General features: G+C 35.6%; 1 protein-coding gene across 4 annotated transcripts in view; it reads left to right on the forward strand.

The window, feature by feature from the left end:
- Positions 1-20,636, forward strand: part of DIP2B (disco interacting protein 2 homolog B) — a 132,013-nt gene that overhangs the window by 102,818 nt on the left and 8,559 nt on the right. For 3 of the 4 annotated variants that reach the window (XM_072406788.1, XM_072406781.1, XM_072406791.1), the window contains 22 exons: positions 560-679; positions 1,184-1,298; positions 1,762-1,901; positions 2,712-2,848; positions 3,465-3,545; positions 3,861-3,988; positions 5,362-5,476; positions 6,232-6,433; positions 7,271-7,380; positions 7,812-7,892; positions 8,848-8,971; positions 9,422-9,543; positions 10,529-10,640; positions 12,160-12,269; positions 12,528-12,658; positions 12,825-12,993; positions 13,426-13,596; positions 14,089-14,150; positions 15,288-15,345; positions 16,039-16,113; positions 16,660-16,834; positions 19,321-19,444. In XM_072406788.1, coding sequence (XP_072262889.1) covers positions 560-679; positions 1,184-1,298; positions 1,762-1,901; positions 2,712-2,848; positions 3,465-3,545; positions 3,861-3,988; positions 5,362-5,476; positions 6,232-6,433; positions 7,271-7,380; positions 7,812-7,892; positions 8,848-8,971; positions 9,422-9,543; positions 10,529-10,640; positions 12,160-12,269; positions 12,528-12,658; positions 12,825-12,993; positions 13,426-13,596; positions 14,089-14,150; positions 15,288-15,345; positions 16,039-16,113; positions 16,660-16,834; positions 19,321-19,444 — 2,662 coding nt within the window. Of the gene's footprint in view, positions 1-559; positions 680-1,183; positions 1,299-1,761; positions 1,902-2,711; positions 2,849-3,464; positions 3,546-3,860; positions 3,989-5,361; positions 5,477-6,231; positions 6,434-7,270; positions 7,381-7,809; positions 7,893-8,847; positions 8,972-9,421; positions 9,544-10,528; positions 10,641-12,159; positions 12,270-12,527; positions 12,659-12,824; positions 12,994-13,425; positions 13,597-14,088; positions 14,151-15,287; positions 15,346-16,038; positions 16,114-16,659; positions 16,835-19,320; positions 19,445-20,636 lie in introns of those variants that run through there. The other variant, XR_011920043.1, reaches the window with a different exon arrangement.

Below are 20,636 nucleotides of genomic sequence, written 5' to 3' on the forward strand. Positions count from 1 at the left end.
GTTTATGCAATATAGATTGGTGAGACCTACTACTAAGCCAGGAAAAATTCCGCTTAAGCTAAGTCATAAGAAATCAATGTAATGCAAACAGAGATTTTACCACCCTGTGGCTGAGCTGTAGTGGTCTGCCTTGCCCTATTACCATGGTATTATTCCTGAGAAAAAAAGAACAGCCAATATGTAACAGGATGGCTCCAGTGTACAGTTCCTCATAGTGAGAAATCAAATGTATAGAAGCGAAGAGGACAGGGAATAGCATATGGATTATGTTTCAGAGATAGCGTTTTATTCTATTTTCAAGGATACAACAATCATCAAGTAAGAGATTAGGGCTTCATTATCTTGAAAAGGAAACTGCAAGCTCTAATAGAATCACAAGTGATTTAATTTTAATTTTTTTCAGTAAGTGTCGGATTCGCTGCCTAATGTTTTGCTCATATGCTTGCATTTCTATTATTTATTTTATCAGGAAGAAAGCATTGAAAGAAACTCATATTGCTTATTAGGACAGCCCTTTGATAAAACCATGAATAAGTCTTTGTTGTTTTTTGTGTTCCAGCCAGGGTTGCTGTAGTGAAATGCCGGGACCTTCACTGGGCAATGATTGCACATCGAGAACAGAAGGATATCAGTTTGGCCTCACTCCGCATGCTCATTGTGACAGATGGTGCTAATCCGTGTATGTGTCATGACATTTATGTACCACTTTAATGAAAACAGTGCATTCTTGAAGGACAACAGCAGCATTCTGCAGCATTCATTTCTAATCAGTCTTTGGGATTTTGCTTGTAGTAGCTGCTGAAAAGTTACTGACCTTTTTTTCTCATTAAATCATTGTCAGAATTAGAAATGTTCGGGGAAAATCAGTCTCTCTCTGAATGGGGTTCTCAGCAATAGGCTGTAATAAGCAACAAACTGTCTGTGCATAGACATTTTTATCATCTGAGAATGTCTAATACTTAGCAGGTAACCATAGTCATTAGCAGAATTTACAATTAGGCTTTTAACTTTTAAGCTGTGTGCTCCTCACATACATTAGGCTAGTTAGTTTTTGCTAATTTGCCATGTCACAGGTTCTATTATATTTATCTATTTTATTGATTTACTGCCTCCATTCTATTTAGAATTAATGAGGTCAATTTTGCTGCATAATCACCCTTTGTTCCTAATCATTCATTTACAGGGTCTGTCTCATCCTGTGATGCTTTCTTGAGTCTTTTTCAAAATTACGGGTTAAAACCTGAAGCAATTTGCCCATGTGCCACATCTCCAGAAGCCATGACAGTAGCCATTCGAAGGTGAGGTGGGAATGGACTGGTTAAGTCTTCAATAAAACTCATACTGTAGTATGCCTGGTGTGTTTATGCCACCATGCAGAAAACTACTATTAACATATACATTGTTAAAATACCTTGGTTGTTAACATGTTAGGTCTCTCTTGAATTTGTTGTGAGCATTGCAATTATAATTTGAATACAAACACTAAACTAGATTGGGCAGCGCAGTGATTTAATGGTCTTCACTTTTGCATGGCAGTTTTAAACTTCTGGTTTGATTACCATCAAGATAATTATGTGCATGGAATTTATACGTTTCCTCTGTGTTTGTGTTGGATTTTTCTGGGTGCTTTAGGTTTCCCTATAATCCATATATGTACCACTAACTTAACTAGCCTAAAAACAGAAAAAAATTGGAGACATATATATTAATTGTAAGATTTATATAGATAAATAAGCTTCTAACATTTAAATGTGACTTTAGGCCAGGAGTACCTGGTGCTCCACTACCAGGTAGAGCAATTTTGTCTATGAATGGATTGAGCTATGGTGTTATACGGGTGAACACAGAAGATAAGAATTCTGCTCTTACAGTACAAGATGTTGGACATGTCATGCCAGGAGGTAGGTACTTCAGTTTGTGGTGTATTTCTATTTGATTTTCTTTTACAGAACATTATGCTAGCTAGTACATATCAGTTTCAGTTTTCCCATAAACATATACAATGTGACAGGGTTTACACACTAATATTACTATTACTAACTGTAGTAAGAACCTACTTTTTGGTACATTTATTTTTGTGTTGTGGATGATGAGTAGAAATTTACCTAATATAAATATTGTCATAATGTTTTGTCATGCCTTACTAGTCTTTTTTTGTGACAGATAATACCTAATTAGATATCCAAACAACATTTTTTTTTACTGCAGTCTTAAAGTGGGATTTTGATATTAAACTTGTAACTGCAAAAGAGAACTAATAATGAATTGTTTTATTGTATATTCGGTTATATATGTTAGGGATAAATGCAAAAGCCAGACAGTAAAGCACCTTTAGTATGGGCAGAAGTGTACCCTTCATGTGGCATCCCATTATTAGCATTTTTCAGTTAGGTTATATTTACCTGAAATATAGATCCCCGGAGCTTACATATGTGTGTGGCTTACATACTACTGCACTGCCGTGTTGGAAATCTTCCCATTTGCAACTTCACTTGCCATGGGCCTTCCATTTAATTCAGCTGCACACATATACAGAGGGCAAACCAATAGGCTAAGGCTATACAATGCAGTCACACAGTATAGAGTGTCTGGGTTATGTTAGGAGAGGTTGTTGAGGACTTTGACATGCTAAGTGTACTTGTAAGAATTAGACATGTGCATACAATAACTTTTTTTTACCCATTTTATAACATTGTGGGTTTTTTTTAAAGGTGTGATGTGTATAATAAAACCAGAAGGTGTGCCTCAGTTATGTAAAACTGATGAGATTGGTGAGATCTGTGTCAGTTATAGAGGAGGAGGTATTTCCTACTATGGACTGGCAGGAGTCACAAAGAATACGTTTGAGGTACGTTGGTTTGAAAAACAAAAACATTTTTTAATATAACACTGCCTGATGACTTCACTCAACTATGTTTTTGGACCACCAAAATATATAATATGAGTTGTTCATATTTGCTGGTTTGTTGTAACTTCCAGCCTCTTTTGGCTACCTGTGATTCTGGTGATCTGTGCAAGCTGGATATTTTGGACAAGAATGCTATGGCTGTGGGAGGGCTCTTTCTTCCTTTTGGATTTTTGTATGTTAGAAAAAAGCAGCAAACTGGGTTAGATAGAAATATATGGTAAAAGATAATTGTACGTGTTTGTGTTGGATGTGCTAAATATTTACATAGCACACAATAGATGAAATATTAATCATTTGTGTCTCAGGAGATAGAATCTAGACTCCCTACAAAACTAATGGTATGTTCAGCGTATTTGCAGATAAAGTAATTATTTTGAATGTTGGACTGTTAAGGAATCTGGTGGACTAAACCAGCCACACCAACTGTGGGACTATTTTTTAATGTATCATAAAGTTATGTCTGCATCCTGCATAAAAACATACACCTATATGGTTATGAATATAAATTCTATAGAAATAAATATAAAGCATGCTTTTTGTGTTTTTTTTCTTCTAGGTCTTACCAGTTAGTGCCACTGGGACCCTAGTTGGAGATACTCCTTTCACAAGGACTGGATTGCTGGGATTTGTAGGACCTGTAAGTATTAGGATCATTATTACTCCAATGATATGTAATAAATATGTAAGAATTGTAAACATACATGCAAGCATAACATCATGAATTGATCTGCGTTGAATCGGTGCTAGTCACCTATGGCCTACCATGGCCCCATGTTTCGGCAGCTTTATTCTTGCTGTACTGTAGTAATAAACATAACTGTTAAGCATATAAAAATACTACATTTTTTTTTACCAATGTTTTTTTTTTTTGTTCACTTCATTGTGCATTGTTAAATTCCACTAATGTTTTCAGACTAAACATAGGAGAATAATTAGTACTGTGTTTTCACAGGGAAGCCTCGTGTTTGTAGTAGGAAAAATGGAAGGGACTTTGACGGTCAGTGGACGAAGGCACAATTCTGATGACATTGTAGCAACTGCTTTGGCTGTGGAGTCATTTAAAACATTGTACAGAGGAAGGTAAGGATGTTAATCTTGTAGTTCTATCAAATAAAAACTTGATGTCTTGTTCTAAATATATCATTCCGCCACCCCCTAAAACACTGCCAACAGTCCACCTAAATTCTAACCAATAAAGAGTGCTCTTTTAACTAAAATTAACCTCAGTGTGTGTGCTTCTATTGTATTTCTAAATCTCATCTGCGCATTTGCTTCATCCCATTGTCTACAACAGGGGTGCCCACACTTAGCATTTTTTTGTTGGTAGATCATTTTAAAAAGTAGCTTGCGTGCCAAAAAAGTGTGGGCACCCCTGTTGTAGACAATGGGATGAAGCAAATGAAGCAAAAAAAAAAAAAAATATATATATATATATATATATATATATATATATATATATATACATACACATACATATACACCGAGTATGACACAGAAATGACTGGAGCTAATGAGACATTGAATGACAGAACATTGCACTACAAGACTATAGTGACAGGAAAGCTACAGCTCACCTGTCATAGGAGAATGACATGCTGCACAAGAAACCGCCCAGCACTGCTCACCTCAGACTGCCCTCTCTGCCTCCCTCCCCACTGTTAGACGGAGCCTTCTCACACAGAAGGACATCCCCAGCATCCCCATAGACGTAGCAGCCCGGCTGCTAGGAAACAGCAGGGAGAGGTAAGGCAGGGCTCTGCGAACGACTCGGGTTGCCTTTGCGATCGACTGGTAGATTGCGATCAACGTTTTGGGCACCCCTGGTCTACAACAATAGCTTGGGTCTGTCCAAATTTGTATTGGGAGTAGGCCTGTATACATTAAAAGCATGACAATGAACCAGATTATTTTGGAAAACATATTAGATAGGTAAAATATTGTTGAAAACAATGTTTCCATTACAGCCAACATCCGTTGTTAAACCATCGCCTATTGTTTTTCTTGAACATCTGTGTTTAATGCAGTGTTTCGAAGTTATTTTGTTGAGACTAAAGTATGTGAACAGCCAAATTTTTTTTGTATATAATAGGGAATCGATAAAACCCCAAACAGGTTTATTTTGCAATCTTCAACTCATTAGGGAGATTTCCTTTCACTTCCTATCCTAAAGACACAAGAAACGGGAAGAAATCTCTCTTTAAGTGTAGAAAACTTTCATCCCAAGGAGTTGTCCCTAGAACAGGGACACAAACAGCAGTCTAACCCTTCTCTTTATCAACACCAAAAAACATCCATTATAAAAAAAACATTATTATAAAACTTTTAAAATCTTGTTTTCTATGCACTTCAAATGAATAAAAAAGTGTCTGATTGGCCTTTGACTGACTAGGTAACAAAGTGAATTAGAGATCTTTCTAAGTGTATTGAATTCCTTGTTTGTACATTTCTTTTAGGATTGCTGTCTTTTCTGTCACTGTGTTTTATGATGAACGGATTGTGGTGGTGGCAGAGCAGCGGCCTGATGCATCTGAGGAGGATTCATTCCAGTGGATGAGTCGTGTCCTGCAGGTAAGTAGTGTAACAACATTATTTTTCTGTTTTATCAGTGTAGTAAGTAATCTGTACTGGCATTGATATGATGATCATATCAACTTGTATTTGTCTTTTTATGTTGTACATAAATAATTTACTTTTTAAAGAGCTAATTTATGAGGGATAATATGACATTAGTTGATCAATTCTATTTCAGTTTTTTTTTTTTTTTAATGTTTAATATTTGTTTCATCTCTTTTTTTTCCCCCTAAATCTTTGTTTTGCAAATTTCATTAATCATATGAAAAGTAAACTTTTATTACATAATTATGTTTACTGAAACACTAAAAGTTAACTATAGAGACAACATAGCAGTAATATTTTGCCTTTTGTCCTGCCTATATCTGAATTAAATTTCAAACTGTGCTGTCAATAAGCAATGGGACTCTTTAAAGACTTCTTTTTTGATCAAAAAAGCCAGCTTGCTTGTGTCGCTTACCTATTGTTTGTCAAATAGATGTCTGAAACCTGATGTTAAATCAGTGCAAGAAAAACAGGCACATTAAGGCAGATGACAAAGGGAACAAAAATAAATGAGTCTTCAGCCTATCTCTAATACACCTTATTTTGGAGCATTGTTTCCTAATATGTGGAGAAAATCAGGACTACCAAAGTTATAGGCGGAAAACTGAACTTGTGTCACATTTATTACTACTATTATTATTTCTTTTTTTAAAAGATTGTTTTTTAAATTTTAATGTTATTCTTTCATTTTTGTTCTTATTTTATAGGCCATCGATAGTATCCACCAAGTAGGAGTGTACTGTCTTGCTCTTGTTCCTGCTAACACATTGCCAAAAACCCCACTTGGAGGAATCCACTTATCCCAAACTAAACAGCACTTTCTGGAAGGCACCTTGCACCCATGTAACATCCTCATGTGTCCTCACACATGTGTTACGAATTTGCCAAAGCCACGGCAAAAGCAGCCAGGTAAATGTAAAAATATGCAGTACCACATAAACACTAACCAAGATAAGGTCTAGGAGGGCTAATTACCATATATACTTGCGTATAAACAAAAAGTCCCACGCCATTTGCTCAATAAATCTTGGTTTATACCCAGATCACACCAGTAGATTTTGTGTCCTCATGTCAAGTGTGTAACAAACTTTCCATCATATACTAGAGACATGTATGAGAGTATGTTACAAATTTTGCACGAAGACAGCACCATCTCATGGTGGCTAGTAATACTGCTGAAAAGATTATTAAAGATCAAAAGTGTCTTATCATAATCAACTGAAAAGTATAACATTTAACCTGATGAAATGGGGAAATGATAAACAGACTGAGCCCATGTAAATTTTTTTTTCTCTTTCCCTTAATTAGGTATTTTAAAAATAAGACACCATGGATGTATTTGTTCATTAATCCTTTTTTCATTCATTTTAATCAATTGATATTGAACTATGATTGGTAGATACCTTAAGGAAGCAGGATGAAGAATGCCAGCTAGATTTATGTCATGATCAACACCTACTTATTTTTTGCACTTAATGAACATACATAACAAAATTCTTTCAATTGTATATTTAACAGACCAGAAGAGCGCAAATGGGAAAAAATGATTGTTATACACTTTACATTTAATGAGTAAAGATTCACTTTATTACCAATACCCATATTCGCCTGAGTTTACTTTAATATTGTAATACCTTATTCTTTAATTATAACTGAATTGGTGGTGCACCATACTTAGCACTGTTTTGTTATCATGATTTAAACACATGCTAACACTTGTTTTTCAATATATTCTCTGCCCTAAAGGAGTTGGCCCAGCCTCTGTTATGGTTGGTAATCTGGTTGCAGGAAAGAGAATAGCTCAGGCATCAGGAAGGGACCTTGGACAGATTGAAGAAAATGACATGGCAAAAAAGGTACCTCAATTTCTTGGTAAAAGAGTATTTGTTTTATTGTTGGTTTGTTTGTTTTTTTACGTAAACTTGCTAAGGACATCATCTTGATGTACCTAATCTTCTATTTGTACTGGTGACCGTTGTGATTAAGATAGTGCAAATCAAATGTTGGAGTCGACCTGAGAACAAGGGGTTAGAGGGGATTTACAAAAATTTCCCCCAAGGGTACACAGATTGCAGAAAATAAATTGTACTTTTTGTTCTGGTTATTTTTAGGGTATGCGTTTGTGTGTATATATGTATATGTGTATATATGTATGTGTGTGTGTATATATATATATATATATATATATATACTTTATCTTTTATAAATAGTGTTTATCCTGGTTTGGTAATGTTACATAGTAAGCATAGTTTGCTTTTTCTAAAACGTAATTCTTTTCTATTTACAGCATCAGTATCTGACTGAGATCCTTCAGTGGAGAGCACAGACAACACCTGAGCACATTCTTTTCATACTGCTTAATGCCAAGGTACTTCATGTTAATCTTTTACGCTTTTTATGTTAACATCTGTTCAGAAAAGAAACCTACGATGTTTAGGTATTTAAAAAAATTATGCTTTAAACTGAAATGCAATCATACATTCAGGGAGACACAAGTCTATTAAAACCTTTGGGTTATTCTACTACTTTCTGCAGGATTGGATGCTGACAACATGCTATATTTTTAGTGGCATCTCATGCCACTCCAAAGATCATGTAGTCCATTGTGTTCTCTTTCCATGCTTGCTATCGGACTGTAGACTAGACTTCTAGATTTGCGGGTCAGGACAATCCAACTATTAGGGACATTATGGCCTCCTTTATTGTTTGATGTGCAAAGTTTGACAGTACTCCCTAGATAAGGTACTTCTTAGGAGACCCAGGACTGTGGGAGTTGCGTACACTGCCACTCTTTGAACCAGGGGACTTTTCTTTGTACTTCCATTGTGCATTGGGGTTTTAGCAATGGGTGATGGAAGGTGAACACGATTCTGAGGGTATTTTGACTTGTGCAGGAAGGTATTGGATGTTCTGAAAATTCCTATCTGTCCCCTATCCCAGTAATCCAGATTCTGTCAGATCTGACTGTTTTTGGTCTGCTTTTGGAACCTTTCTCTCCCTCATAATGGTCCTAACCTAGAGGGCTAAATTTGGTTGGTAGTCTCCAATCCAGGTTTACAGATCTGGGTTAATGTTAATGGCTTTCCAAGCAACCCATTTTGGGATTTTTGGGAGGGTTGTCAGTGTTAAATTCACCTGAAGCTGCCAGCATAACTTGAAATGATCAGATTCCTTTGTCCTCATATGGACTTTAAGGATTTTTTGATTAGTTCTAACAACAAAAAATCTTTTCATAAATATAAACTTCTATTAGGTACTTTAATCACTATTTTATCACTAATATATTTTTTTTATTATTTTATCATTATTTTCCTCGCTATCAGGGAACAGCTATTTGTACAGCATCTTGTCTGCAATTACACAAGAAAGCAGAAAAGATAGCAGCCACTTTGGTGGATAAAGGACATCTTAATGTTGGGGATAATGTGGTGCTTCTCTATCCTCCCGGTGAGTAACAATATCTTGAAGCACTGAAATGTACTATATTTTTTGAAAAGCCAGATGAACCCAAAATGGACAAAAAGTCAAATACTAATACAATACTAATACTACAGAAACTAATAGCTTCCTGTTAAAAGATTAAGGTCCTACAAATGCTCACCACCTACATTGACAGCCATTCTTGTCTCTCTATGTATGTTACAAACTATGTATGTTACAAGACAACACATTATAATTGCACTGGCAGTTTAAATTGGGTATTTAATCAATTAAAAAATATACATGTTCTTAAAATGCAACTAACTAAATTACCTGATTTTTATCAGCCTCCTACTATCCCCTTTAGATAATAACTGGTATTGAGAGAGGTGTTTTCCATAAATATGTACTGGTAAGGAACAATTGATTTAACTTATGGATATGTTATTATTTCATAAAACATATTTCTTTTTCCAGGAATTGAGTTGATTGCTGCATTTTATGGGTGTTTATATGCTGGCTGCATTCCAGTTACGGTCCGCCCTCCACACGCTCAGAACCTCACAGCTACTTTACCTACAGTGCGAATGATTGTAGATGTAAGTTGTTTTTGATGGATATTCTCAAATTATTCTATATTTATATAATTATTCTATATTCTTTATATATAATATTCTATATTTTGTACACTGTATTGTTAGGTATCATGGCAGCTTTTCATATCAACATACTACAGTATCATACAGCTAAAGCAGAACAACTGTATATCTATTGGATGTATTAGTCTTGTTTGTATTTATATAACCAAACTTTTCATTATATTGCATAAATACATTTATTTTTGGAGTATCCACATTCCACAGTTTTTAAGTAATTTTTTGTACCTATGAATTTTTCTGAGGGGATTTGATAACACTGCATGCTAAGTGCTAAGGTTTTGTGCAAATCACACTCCATAATGATTACACTAGGTTTAGGATCCACGTAGATGACTTTTTTGTCTGTTTCTGACCACGTTTAATATATTATGGCCAATGTGCAGTCCCACATTCAGAGAATGTAGTCGTACGTAAAAAATATAGACCATATGGACCATAGAAATCCTACAAACCCTGCCAATTATACAGCATTTTAATGGGGAATGGAGTGTCTACTAGAATTTGCCATGAAAATATTTTAGGTATGAATCGTGAACACATTCCAGGTTTGCTGGATCACCAAGATTCACCCATGACAGTCTATCTTCTCCAGTCTTGGAGAGCTTTAACAAATCAGGCCCACTTAACTAATGTTCTGACAGCATTATTTTTCAATGTTAAAAATGGTTTGCTTTTAATCTTTAGATAAGATTTATTGAAAAATAAAAGCAATGTTCCATAGAAACAACTGGAACATGTCGGTCAAACTGTTACCCAGAAATGACAGAGGGGGTTTTGTTAAGACCTAAATGACTGATGTGGTAAAATAACAGAACCAAAAATAAAATTGGCAGCTGTTTCTTAATTTTAGTTGTTGTGGTTTAATGATTTTAAATCATAAAACCAAATTGCCATTGCTTTAAAATGTGTTTTTATTTTTTATAAGGTTAGTAAAGCTTCTTGCATTCTCACTACACAACCTTTATTGAGATTATTAAAGTCCAAAGAAGCGGCAGCAGCTGTGGATGTGAAAACGTGGCCAACCATCATAGAGACAGGTGAGTAATTCACTGTTATACACAGGGGACAGAAGTTACCCACAGGGTATTACCAAGCTGTGAACATAGTTAGTACAAATGCATTGTCATAAACTTTAATGAAGTACCTTGGGAATACCTCCTAATCTCTGATATTCTTCCCATTACCATGGCTATGCATCTAAAAATATTATTTTGACAGCCTGGACTCCCCACTCCCAGAATAAGATGCAGACTCACCTTTATAAAACTGGCTTTAAAACAGTGTTCATGTGAAACATTATTACATTATGCATAATTAAAAGAAAGCACACTGTCACCTGTGCAATGAACATTGCTCTAAAAGCCCTGTGGTTTGTTCAAACCAAACCTAAGGTGTGCTGCCATTATATCTTGAGAGATAAAAGGTCTTCTCCAAGCAACCTTTCCAAACAAGCCATAGTTTTCCAGTCTGGATAATTGTACTGTCATGAACTTTAATTTTTAACATGCTAATACCTGTCGAGTCTTGAGATTTTTCTCCTGGGTATTTTGCAATTTCTGTGTCGCACAGTTTGACTTTGAGGTGATATTTCTTGGATGTCTACTAGAAAGCTTGGCAGCTGTCTTGGATATTTTGTAGTTTTGAATAATCTTTTTCACTGAAGAACGATGGAATTCTAATTGTTTGGAAATGGCAGCAATGACTACATCTTTATGATCATTGATGATATATTTTGTCTTTGGCATTGTGTTAGCACTCACCTGAATGTTCCAAACCAGGAAACTGCAAAAACCTCTCTATTTAGAGGTGTCCACTATTGTTATTGACCATTTAATTAAATGCATTTGATTACCAGCACCTGGGTGCAATGTACCTGCTATTAATTAATAATTTCTATCTTAGTAGTAGTAGGGGTGTACTCCATTTTTCACACATTGCTTTTTTTATTTGGACTTAGTATTTATAAATAAAAAATGGCACGGTGCAATGTGCCATGGGTTGGTGTTCATCTGAAGTGTACTGACCTACTTCCGAGAACCAGGTGATTTTATTTATTTCCTAATTTGTTCTCTTATTTGTTTTTCTTATAACTGTATTTACACTGATTTCATAATGTGAAAATCAATGGGATCAAGGGATTCCTTTTAAATAAGGTTTAAAATTAAATATCTTCTCAAGGTTCTTTATGTGAAGATTTTCTCCTTCAGATCCTCAAATATCCCCTCACAGACAGAATAATTTTTAACGTTTAGAAACACCTTTCTGGTTGTTTAAATTGGAGAGTGGGAAAGTTACCAAGATTCTGTTCACAGAAAAATAGCTAAGATTTCAAGAAACTTTGAAAACATAATTCTTCCCAGTGCTTTTATTATACAGGGAAATGTATCAGGATATAAATAAAGGGTGAATGATGGCATCTTTTGAAGTGCTTTTTATTGCATGTTAAGTATATATTTTTACATATTGCACATTCTGGGTATGAGTTTACTTTAGCAGAGAATTATATGTTTTTAATAGTTTGGTCACAAAGTAAAATTTGCATATCTTTAATTCCAGATGATTTGCCCAGAAAGCGAATACCTCTGATGTATAAACCGCCTACACCTGAAATGCTGGCCTACCTCGATTTCAGTGTTAGCACCACAGGCATGCTCACAGGGGTCAAGGTAGGTGAACCACATTTATGACTGAGTAACCGTTTTATGCATGAATTTATTTGGGGGGGGGGGGGNNATTGTGATTGCTCATGTTTTATGCTATGTTTCATTGACATTGATGAACAGTTCTCATTTTACATCAACATTGCAATATATGGGGCTATTTTGACTTTTTTTTTTTTAATACTTACCAAAATATTTTCATTGATAAATGCATAAAGATGTAAATGGTCTGTATCACTTTAAAACTCCTCAATATCATTATAGATGTCCCATGGATCTGTGAATGCACTTTGCCGGGCGATAAAGTTGCAATGTGAGCTGTACTCCACGCGTCAAATCGCCATTTGTTTGGATCCATATTGTGGACTTGGCTTTGTACTTTGGTGCCTTTGCAGGTTAGTTGTAGACGTAAATTACACAGTACATTATCCTAGCTGTAAGACATAACAATGTAGATGAAAAAAAAAATAATTGAAAGATCATTGAACTAAGTTTAGTTTCTGTCTTTTTAAAAATATATAAACATTTTATTGATATAATGTTTGTATCTTATCTCTGCAGTGTTTACTCTGGTCATCAGTCTATATTAATTCCTCCTATGGAGTTGGAATCCAACCTTTGCCTGTGGCTGTCTGCAGTTAGTCAGTACAGGATTAGGGACACATTCTGTTCTTATTCTGTAATGGAAATGTGCTCCAAAGGACTTGGAAACCAGATTGAAGTGCTGAAGGTAAGAAAATAAGTATAGTTTTACATAATGCTGTGATTTTGCATATTCATGTCCAGTTGTAAATACTGGGCAGCTTTTATTGGGCTTTATTGTTAAGATGCCTGATTGTTTAAGTTTATACTGTCTCAGGTAACATTTGTTGCTTCATGTAGATTATTCAAATATATACCTCATATGAAAAGACATGATAATTGCAGTGCATTTTGCACAACTGAGCAAGTTCTTCTCTTAGATCCTAATTACAACTCAGTGCTTTCCTTAGGTAAATTTCAGTAGTATGATTTAAATATACAGTGTTTTCAGGTCTTATGTTAATCAACTCTGTTAGCCTAAACAAACCTAAACTTTGTATTAATCCATGTTATTTGGCTTACATATGTCATACAGACAAAGCTTTTATTTCTGTCTTTAATAATGTCTTCTCTCCTGTAGACAAGAGGTATAAATCTGTCCTACGTGCGGACATGCGTAGTGGTGGCAGAAGAACGTCCAAGAGTTGCTCTTACATATTCCTTTTCCAAGCTTTTCAAAGATCTTGGTCTCTCGCCTCGAGCTGTCAGTACTACATTTGGATCAAGAGTAAATACTGCTATATGTTTACAGGTAAGCTGTGTACTGGGAGAAAGTGAAGTGTGAAAAAAGGCAACCCCATTGGTTAAAGGGAGGGGGACATTACTTTCATAAATACAAGAGTCACTAACAAATAGAGTGCTGTTGCAATGGGATAACTACATATCCCTCTCTTATGCTTTTTACAGCATTTATCTCTATGCAATAGAGAAAAGGTGAAATATCTCTTAGCAGATAGCATAGGTTTGTTTTATGGGGACTGAGTTGGATCTATTCCTTTCTGAACCATTGGATACTTGTTAGTACTCTGTACCAGAAGTGACCAGGGAGGATGGGATGTGCACTGCTTTCGGGCTGTCCAAGCTCATTAAACGTTTTCTGCTTTCTCACCCACTTTATAAAATAAATAAATTAAGTATTTAGTGCAAGTAAATACATATAACTTTTTATATTTTTGTATTTTATTTTTTTTAGAGGGAATTGTCTAATAAATTCATATCCTTAGACTTTTGGTTTTCTTTTTAGGGAACCTCAGGGCCTGATCCTACAACGGTTTATGTGGATCTTAAATCCCTTCGGCACGACAGGTGAGTGTTTTTGTAATGATACAAATTAATATTTATGCTTGATAAAAAAATATTTGTCTGTATGCAACAAGTAACAGGCATGGTTGGAGGGGCCTGTCATTTGCAAGCTAAAAAAAGACTTGTCTATGCCCCCCTCTTAAACATTGTAACCAGCCATTCATGAAAATGAATGCTTAAGATCTTTTAAGAGATGGGAACTCAACATATTCTGCTCTACGTAAGCTGAGCTGTCAGCATGTGTGATAAATGGAGTGGGTACAGATAACATTTTACAGAGTGTCACTCATTTGTCCTGTTTTCAATACTGGAGTTCCAAGGAATTTCTGCTTCTTCCACACATAAATGGTCTTTACCCCACCTCGATATGGCTGGCATTATAACACATTATGTACATTTTTAGGAGTTTCTATGTTGTCACCATCTGAGACTAAAAGATCTGTTTGCTCATGGATTCAATATTCATACTTTAGACAGGAACTGGTTGTGTGCTGATGTCAGAAGCATCTCAAGTGATTCACACAGTTCTGCTATTTCTGGCTGTCTGACAACTTAGGGTTTGCAATTATAACCTTCTTACTGGCTGGTGACAAAAAAACCATACCCATACTCTCTATTTAAATAAATATGGAGCTTACAGTCAATAATTTCTGACACTGACACTGAGAACCTCCTATTGCATCTTTCATATTATACAATAAATAATTACTTACCGGGTCTCTAAGGAATAGTCTTAACCATCATATCATTAATGGCTGCCAAAAACAACATTAACTCTTAAATCCCTTTGTATATAGGTTGTTGGCATTCCCAGAATTCCACATTACAGAGTAAATATTTACTTTTTTTAGGGTTGTTGCTTTTTATTACCTTTCACATATTAGGTGTCACTGGGAGATGCTGCTGGAGTTTTAACCTAAATTGAAGGCAGTCTAATAACATTTAACAGTATAAATCCATTGATAGCTAAACTAGCACATGGAAGCATCCACTGGAGTCTAATGATACTGGAACCTAAAAGACAATTTTTAGTTTAACTCCGTGTTGCACTGATATTTGTCTGGAAGTGTGTCACTATTTGGGAAATGTATTATTTCTGTTTAGCAATATACAACTTTCTTTGTTCTCTCCTGCATTCAGGGTACGATTGGTGGAGCGAGGATCTCCTCAAAGTCTACTTCTTTTGGAATCTGGAAAGGTAAGGTTTGTCACAGGACAATGCTGGGGATGACCGTGAACATGACTTTTTATTTTTGTGTGTGAATTAATAATTTACAGATCAGTTTATTATCAGTATAAGTAATAACATAAAGTGGTACTAAACAGCAGATATTAATATATTTTAAAATGGGTCATATAAAGGGGACTTTTCCAATATTAGGCAGGTGGTGTCTGGCTAAATACAAAATGTTTACATTTATCGGAACATTCTGATTCTCTTATGGCTGTGGTTAGCTTTAGGCTTACCTAGCATGGAGTTAGGTGATTCTCATTACACTCTATTATTTGCGATTTGAATTTTCATTCCACCCAGACAAGGTAAAGTTACTAAACTGTTATTATTTATTTATTTTTATTTTTTTAATGGAAATAATTTCATACTGATGAGTTAAAGATTTTCAGAGCAATTTCAAAGGGAAAATAGGATTTAGCTGAAAATGATATACCTTAATGGTAGCTGTTAATGATTGTGTAAAAAAATAAATACTGTAACCCATAAAGCTGAGGAAACCCATGTGGCGTGGTAATTAATGAACTGAATGTCATTAGGCTAATATAACCCACTATGTTTGTTTGTAATAAATTATGGTAATGTGTTTGTCAGATCTTTTAAAAAAAACAATAATTATATATTTAACTTATGAAATGGATTTTCTTAATTGCTTGCCAGATATTGCCTGGTGTCACAGTGATAATTGTTAACCCAGAGACCAAAGGACCGCTTGGAGATTCTCATCTTGGTGAGGTTAGTGCAATCCTTTTCTAGTTTATTATATATATATTATTTATGTATTAGGGTTAACTAAAGCAAAACTATGCATTTTTGTATATTAGATAATATTAAAAATCTCAAAACCTGTTATGGAAGTTATTATCTATAGGGACCCTTATATCTAACATCACTTATGCAATCCTTTCAAAGTGATTAAAATATCTAAAGTGATTTAATTACAATTACTGTATTGGATTATTGTATTGCATTGGGTAGGAGGACATTTATTTTTTTATGTACAGCTAATCTTCTGCCCGAAAGGCTGCCCATCCATCCTGCAGTCTCTATCATGAAAAATCGGTTCCATCAATAATCATCTGACCTTTTTTGAACGTCCATACAGAGCTTTAGTCTAATAATACACCAGAGGTTTCCCATAAGGTTTATTGTATTTAGTGGCAGTAATACAGTTGGGGATTCGCCTTTGTAATGTTGTAATGCTTGTGTTCTTTAACTGATATGTTTTCCTTTACCTTGTATGACCAGCTTTAAAGCTTTATGAATATCTATTTTCTGCAGATCTGGGTGAATAGCCCTCACACAGCCAGTGGATATTACACAATCTATGACAGTGAAAGTCTGCAGGCTGACCATTTTAACACCAGGCTGAGCTTTGGAGACACACAGACACTTTGGGCAAGAACTGGTTACCTGGGCTTTGTCCGCAGAACAGAGCTGACAGATGCAAGTGGAGGTACGTTGCGGTGTTCAAATATTATTTACATGTCGTTTTAGAATGTATTATTTATATTATCCTTTGGGTCTCAGGAAACAACCTTTATAAAGTCCACATCCACATGCTAGTTCAGTCTGATGGTAACTTAGCTGTAGCTTTTGTGATTGTAGGGGAAAACAAGAGTATATAAGAAAAACTCAAAAATTGCTGAAAAATAAACACCGTAAAGCCCTCCTAAGAGCCTATGTTGGCTTTTCTTGATGACATCCCTTGGTTCTCCAAGGGATGTCATCAACAAAAGCCATTTACAACTCATTTAAACTTTAGTGGCCCACCTGGTGATTAATGTCGCTATTAACCACCTAGCCGGTATGCCCGTACGAAGGTCGGGCAAGAAAAAATTGCTAGGATGGTTAACCCCGTAATTTTGTCACAGCCTTACCTCCATGGTCCTGCTGTGCACATCCAGCGGGACCATGGAGATAAGGATTCCAGCGTCGTTTTCCTATTCCAGTGTCGTCCTCCGTCCATCGTCGTCCGTCGATCTCCCTCTCCAGCGTCAGGTGCCAGCGGGACCGGTAAGATGCCGGCCGGTATCTTGTGTTCCGCTGCCCGGCATCTTGCATTCCGCCGCCCGGCCGGCTGAACACAAGATACCGGCCGGCATCTTACCTGGTCCCGCTGATCGTCCACGTCCTTGTTCCAGCGCCGGATGATCTCTGCAGGGAGAAGCCGTCCGGCGGAGAAAAAAAAAACGGACGGCTCCTCCCTGCGTGCGTGATGACGTCGGCGAGTGTGCGGGAAATTCAAATAGAAACTCATTCATTCATTTTGTATTGGATTCAATACAAACTCCTGTATTCAATCCAATACAAAATAATTCAAATAAATACAAAGTTTGTAATTGGTAAATTCAAACTGTCATTTTGTATTGGATTGAATACAAACTCCTGTATCCAATCCAATACAAAAAATAAAAAAAAAGTAAATAACTTGGAAATTCAAATTTATATTTTGTATTTGATTGGATACAAACTTGCGTATCCAGTCCAATACAAAATAATATAAAATTAATACAAAGTACATAACTGGTAAATTCAAACGCTCATTTTGTATTGGATTGAATACAAACTCCTGTATCCAATCCAATACAAAAAAATAAAAAAAAAATAAAAGTAAATACATTTTTTATATTCATATTATCTACTAGAACCCCTGTTCGGACATATTTCTGTAAGTTACAAGTCTACAATTTAAAAAAAAAATTTCATGAAAAACAGTGGATCACTTTTGGTACAGAAATCTAGACCTCAGTGTAACGCTCAGGTGGTTAAGGATCCGGTGTTGTGAGGTAACTGTGCTAATCCATCATATAATAATAAATATATATTGCCCTATAGCTCAGTACTCAGTGGACCTGATTTATTAAAGCTCTCCAAGGCTGGAGAGGATATACTTTCAGCAGTGAGGCTGGGTGATCCAGCAGACCTGAATTGGATTTCCTTTTTATTGGCTATTTGTTAGCAAATGTTTTCAATCCATGACCAGATCCATTCCTGGTTTGCTGGATCACCCAGCTTCACTGCTCTTCACTGCCTTGGAGAGCTTTAAAAAATCAAGCCCACTGTGTTAGGTTCATTCATCTTCATTTCTTAGTCCAAGTGAATGTTAAACAAATTCTGGGTATAGAATAAATAAAGTGAGAATGGTGACACCAATTTTTTGGTCATGGGTATTTTGTTGGGCATTTCATATAGTCTGTTCCCTAAACAGATGCTAATATTGTAGGTGGGTAGAACATGTGGTAATTATGAATCGTAGGGGTGGTACTCAAGACGATGCAAAGGTCCTGTTAGGGGTCTGTAGTGTAAACCTACAGAAACTTCTAAATCCCAACATCCTTAAGGGCTGTCATGCTAATCTTTTCTTCACTGTTGCACTGAATTAGATCTTGTGGCTTGATTGGTGGCTTGTGCATTTTAAGTGTCCTGACTTTCAAAGAAAACCGGACACAGTTTAAACATAGGGGCTGCCTTTTCTGACCTCTCCTTCTGTAAACATTGGTTGCCTACTCACCCTCCTGCTTCAAAACAAGTATTTAGATCAGCGCTAATGATTTTATCACATTACTGGTTTGGGTATCAGTTCCAAGTTGGTGGCTCAGCTTTTAGTTTTCCCCCCAATGTTTTTATGTATTGTATACTGTATATCAGTGTACTTGCCATTTTTATGATCTGGTCAGCAGTACATGCCTCCACATTTCTTTCTCAACATTTTCATTTTAAAGGACATATTTATGTAAAATATGTACAGTGTATTTGTGTGTGTGCATGTAAATAAATATAAGAATATATTGTTTAGTTTTAAATGCATATTCTACTGAAGATGTTATCCAACTCTAATGTTAGTAAAATCAATCTTTTTGATCTTTATTGAAATAAGTAACTGTAACAGCATGTGTTATAAAAGTTTTCGTGACATTTCTTGTTTGTCTTTTCTCCCAGAACGGCACGATGCTTTGTTTGTTGTTGGAGCATTGGATGAAACACTGGAGTTAAGGGGACTGCGTTACCATCCTATTGATATCGAGACCTCTGTTTCACGCACACATAGGAGCATCGCAGAATGGTGTGTATGCCATCCTAGAGTGCTTTAAGCCATCATTGCTAATAATTTAATGTCAGCACAAAAGCCTGTCTGTATTCAGCTACAGCTACCCATCACACACGGTTTTACAATGGAAAATTATATTTTTAAATCTTAAAATATAACTGGGGGTTGTGAGATAACAGGCAACTTATATTACTGATGCTTTGAGACATTAGGGTTAGCTCTGTTTATGGTGTAATATGGCTGTAGAAGCCTTTATTCTTAGGATGAAACCACCAAAACGGCAGCCCACAGAAATTCTATAGAGCCTGAAAGTAAACAGAGGTGGGTGGCAGAGTTCTTCTTTTTCTTTTTACCTGTCCATCCTTAATTAAAGTAATTTAGCCATCATATGGTCTATGTTGTTATGATAGCCATGCATGGTGCAACCTGCAGTTGTAGATTGGTAGATAAATCAGATTGTGGGTCTACCTGCAAAGGATTTGCAGAATGTTTAAATATATGTACAATATATATGTACAAAATATATACAATATATATTTTAATATGTTTAAATATAAGGACAATCTGTGCAAGAATTAATACATAGATGCATAAAAGAAAGACATTTAGACAAAGTGGACCCTAAAGTAGGAAGGGGCAAAAGGTGAGAATACTATTGAACTCTTTGATAGTAATTCAGAAAGCTAGAGGTCAACATTTAGTCCATTCTCCTGTGTCAAACAGAACGATCACCTACAGGTCAAAGGTTTTCTTTTAAGAAATAAAACATTTATGTGTACCATTGAGTTGTTTGGTTTTGAAAAATTATGTTCCAAGAAATCATGTCGTGTTTGTTATTTTATGACATATCGGTGTAGATTCTTGCATGTAATTTGTTGCATTGTTTGTGAGTTATCTTTGTTGCATTACATAAAGTACACCAGAGGTGTAAGGCACAGGGTCTTTTTTACCTCTTGTACCATAGTATGTACCTATTAGGTATGCAGATCTGTTTATTGTTTATTTTAGCTCTGCATGTTGTTTTTGCTTTATAAATAAATAAAAAAAATATTTACATGAACAACCAATCCGAATGAGGAAACTCAATATCCATCAGTGCAAATGGGCAGCTCACTGACCACTAATGTAAAGTGGTATTTTTCCATTGATCATGAATAAGTCCTTTTCCATTACCACCCATGTCCTACTTTCACTAGGTATAAATGTA

Source organism: Pyxicephalus adspersus, chromosome 1 (assembly GCF_032062135.1).
Source record: "Pyxicephalus adspersus chromosome 1, UCB_Pads_2.0, whole genome shotgun sequence".
NCBI classification, from domain to species: domain Eukaryota; kingdom Metazoa; phylum Chordata; class Amphibia; order Anura; family Pyxicephalidae; genus Pyxicephalus; species Pyxicephalus adspersus.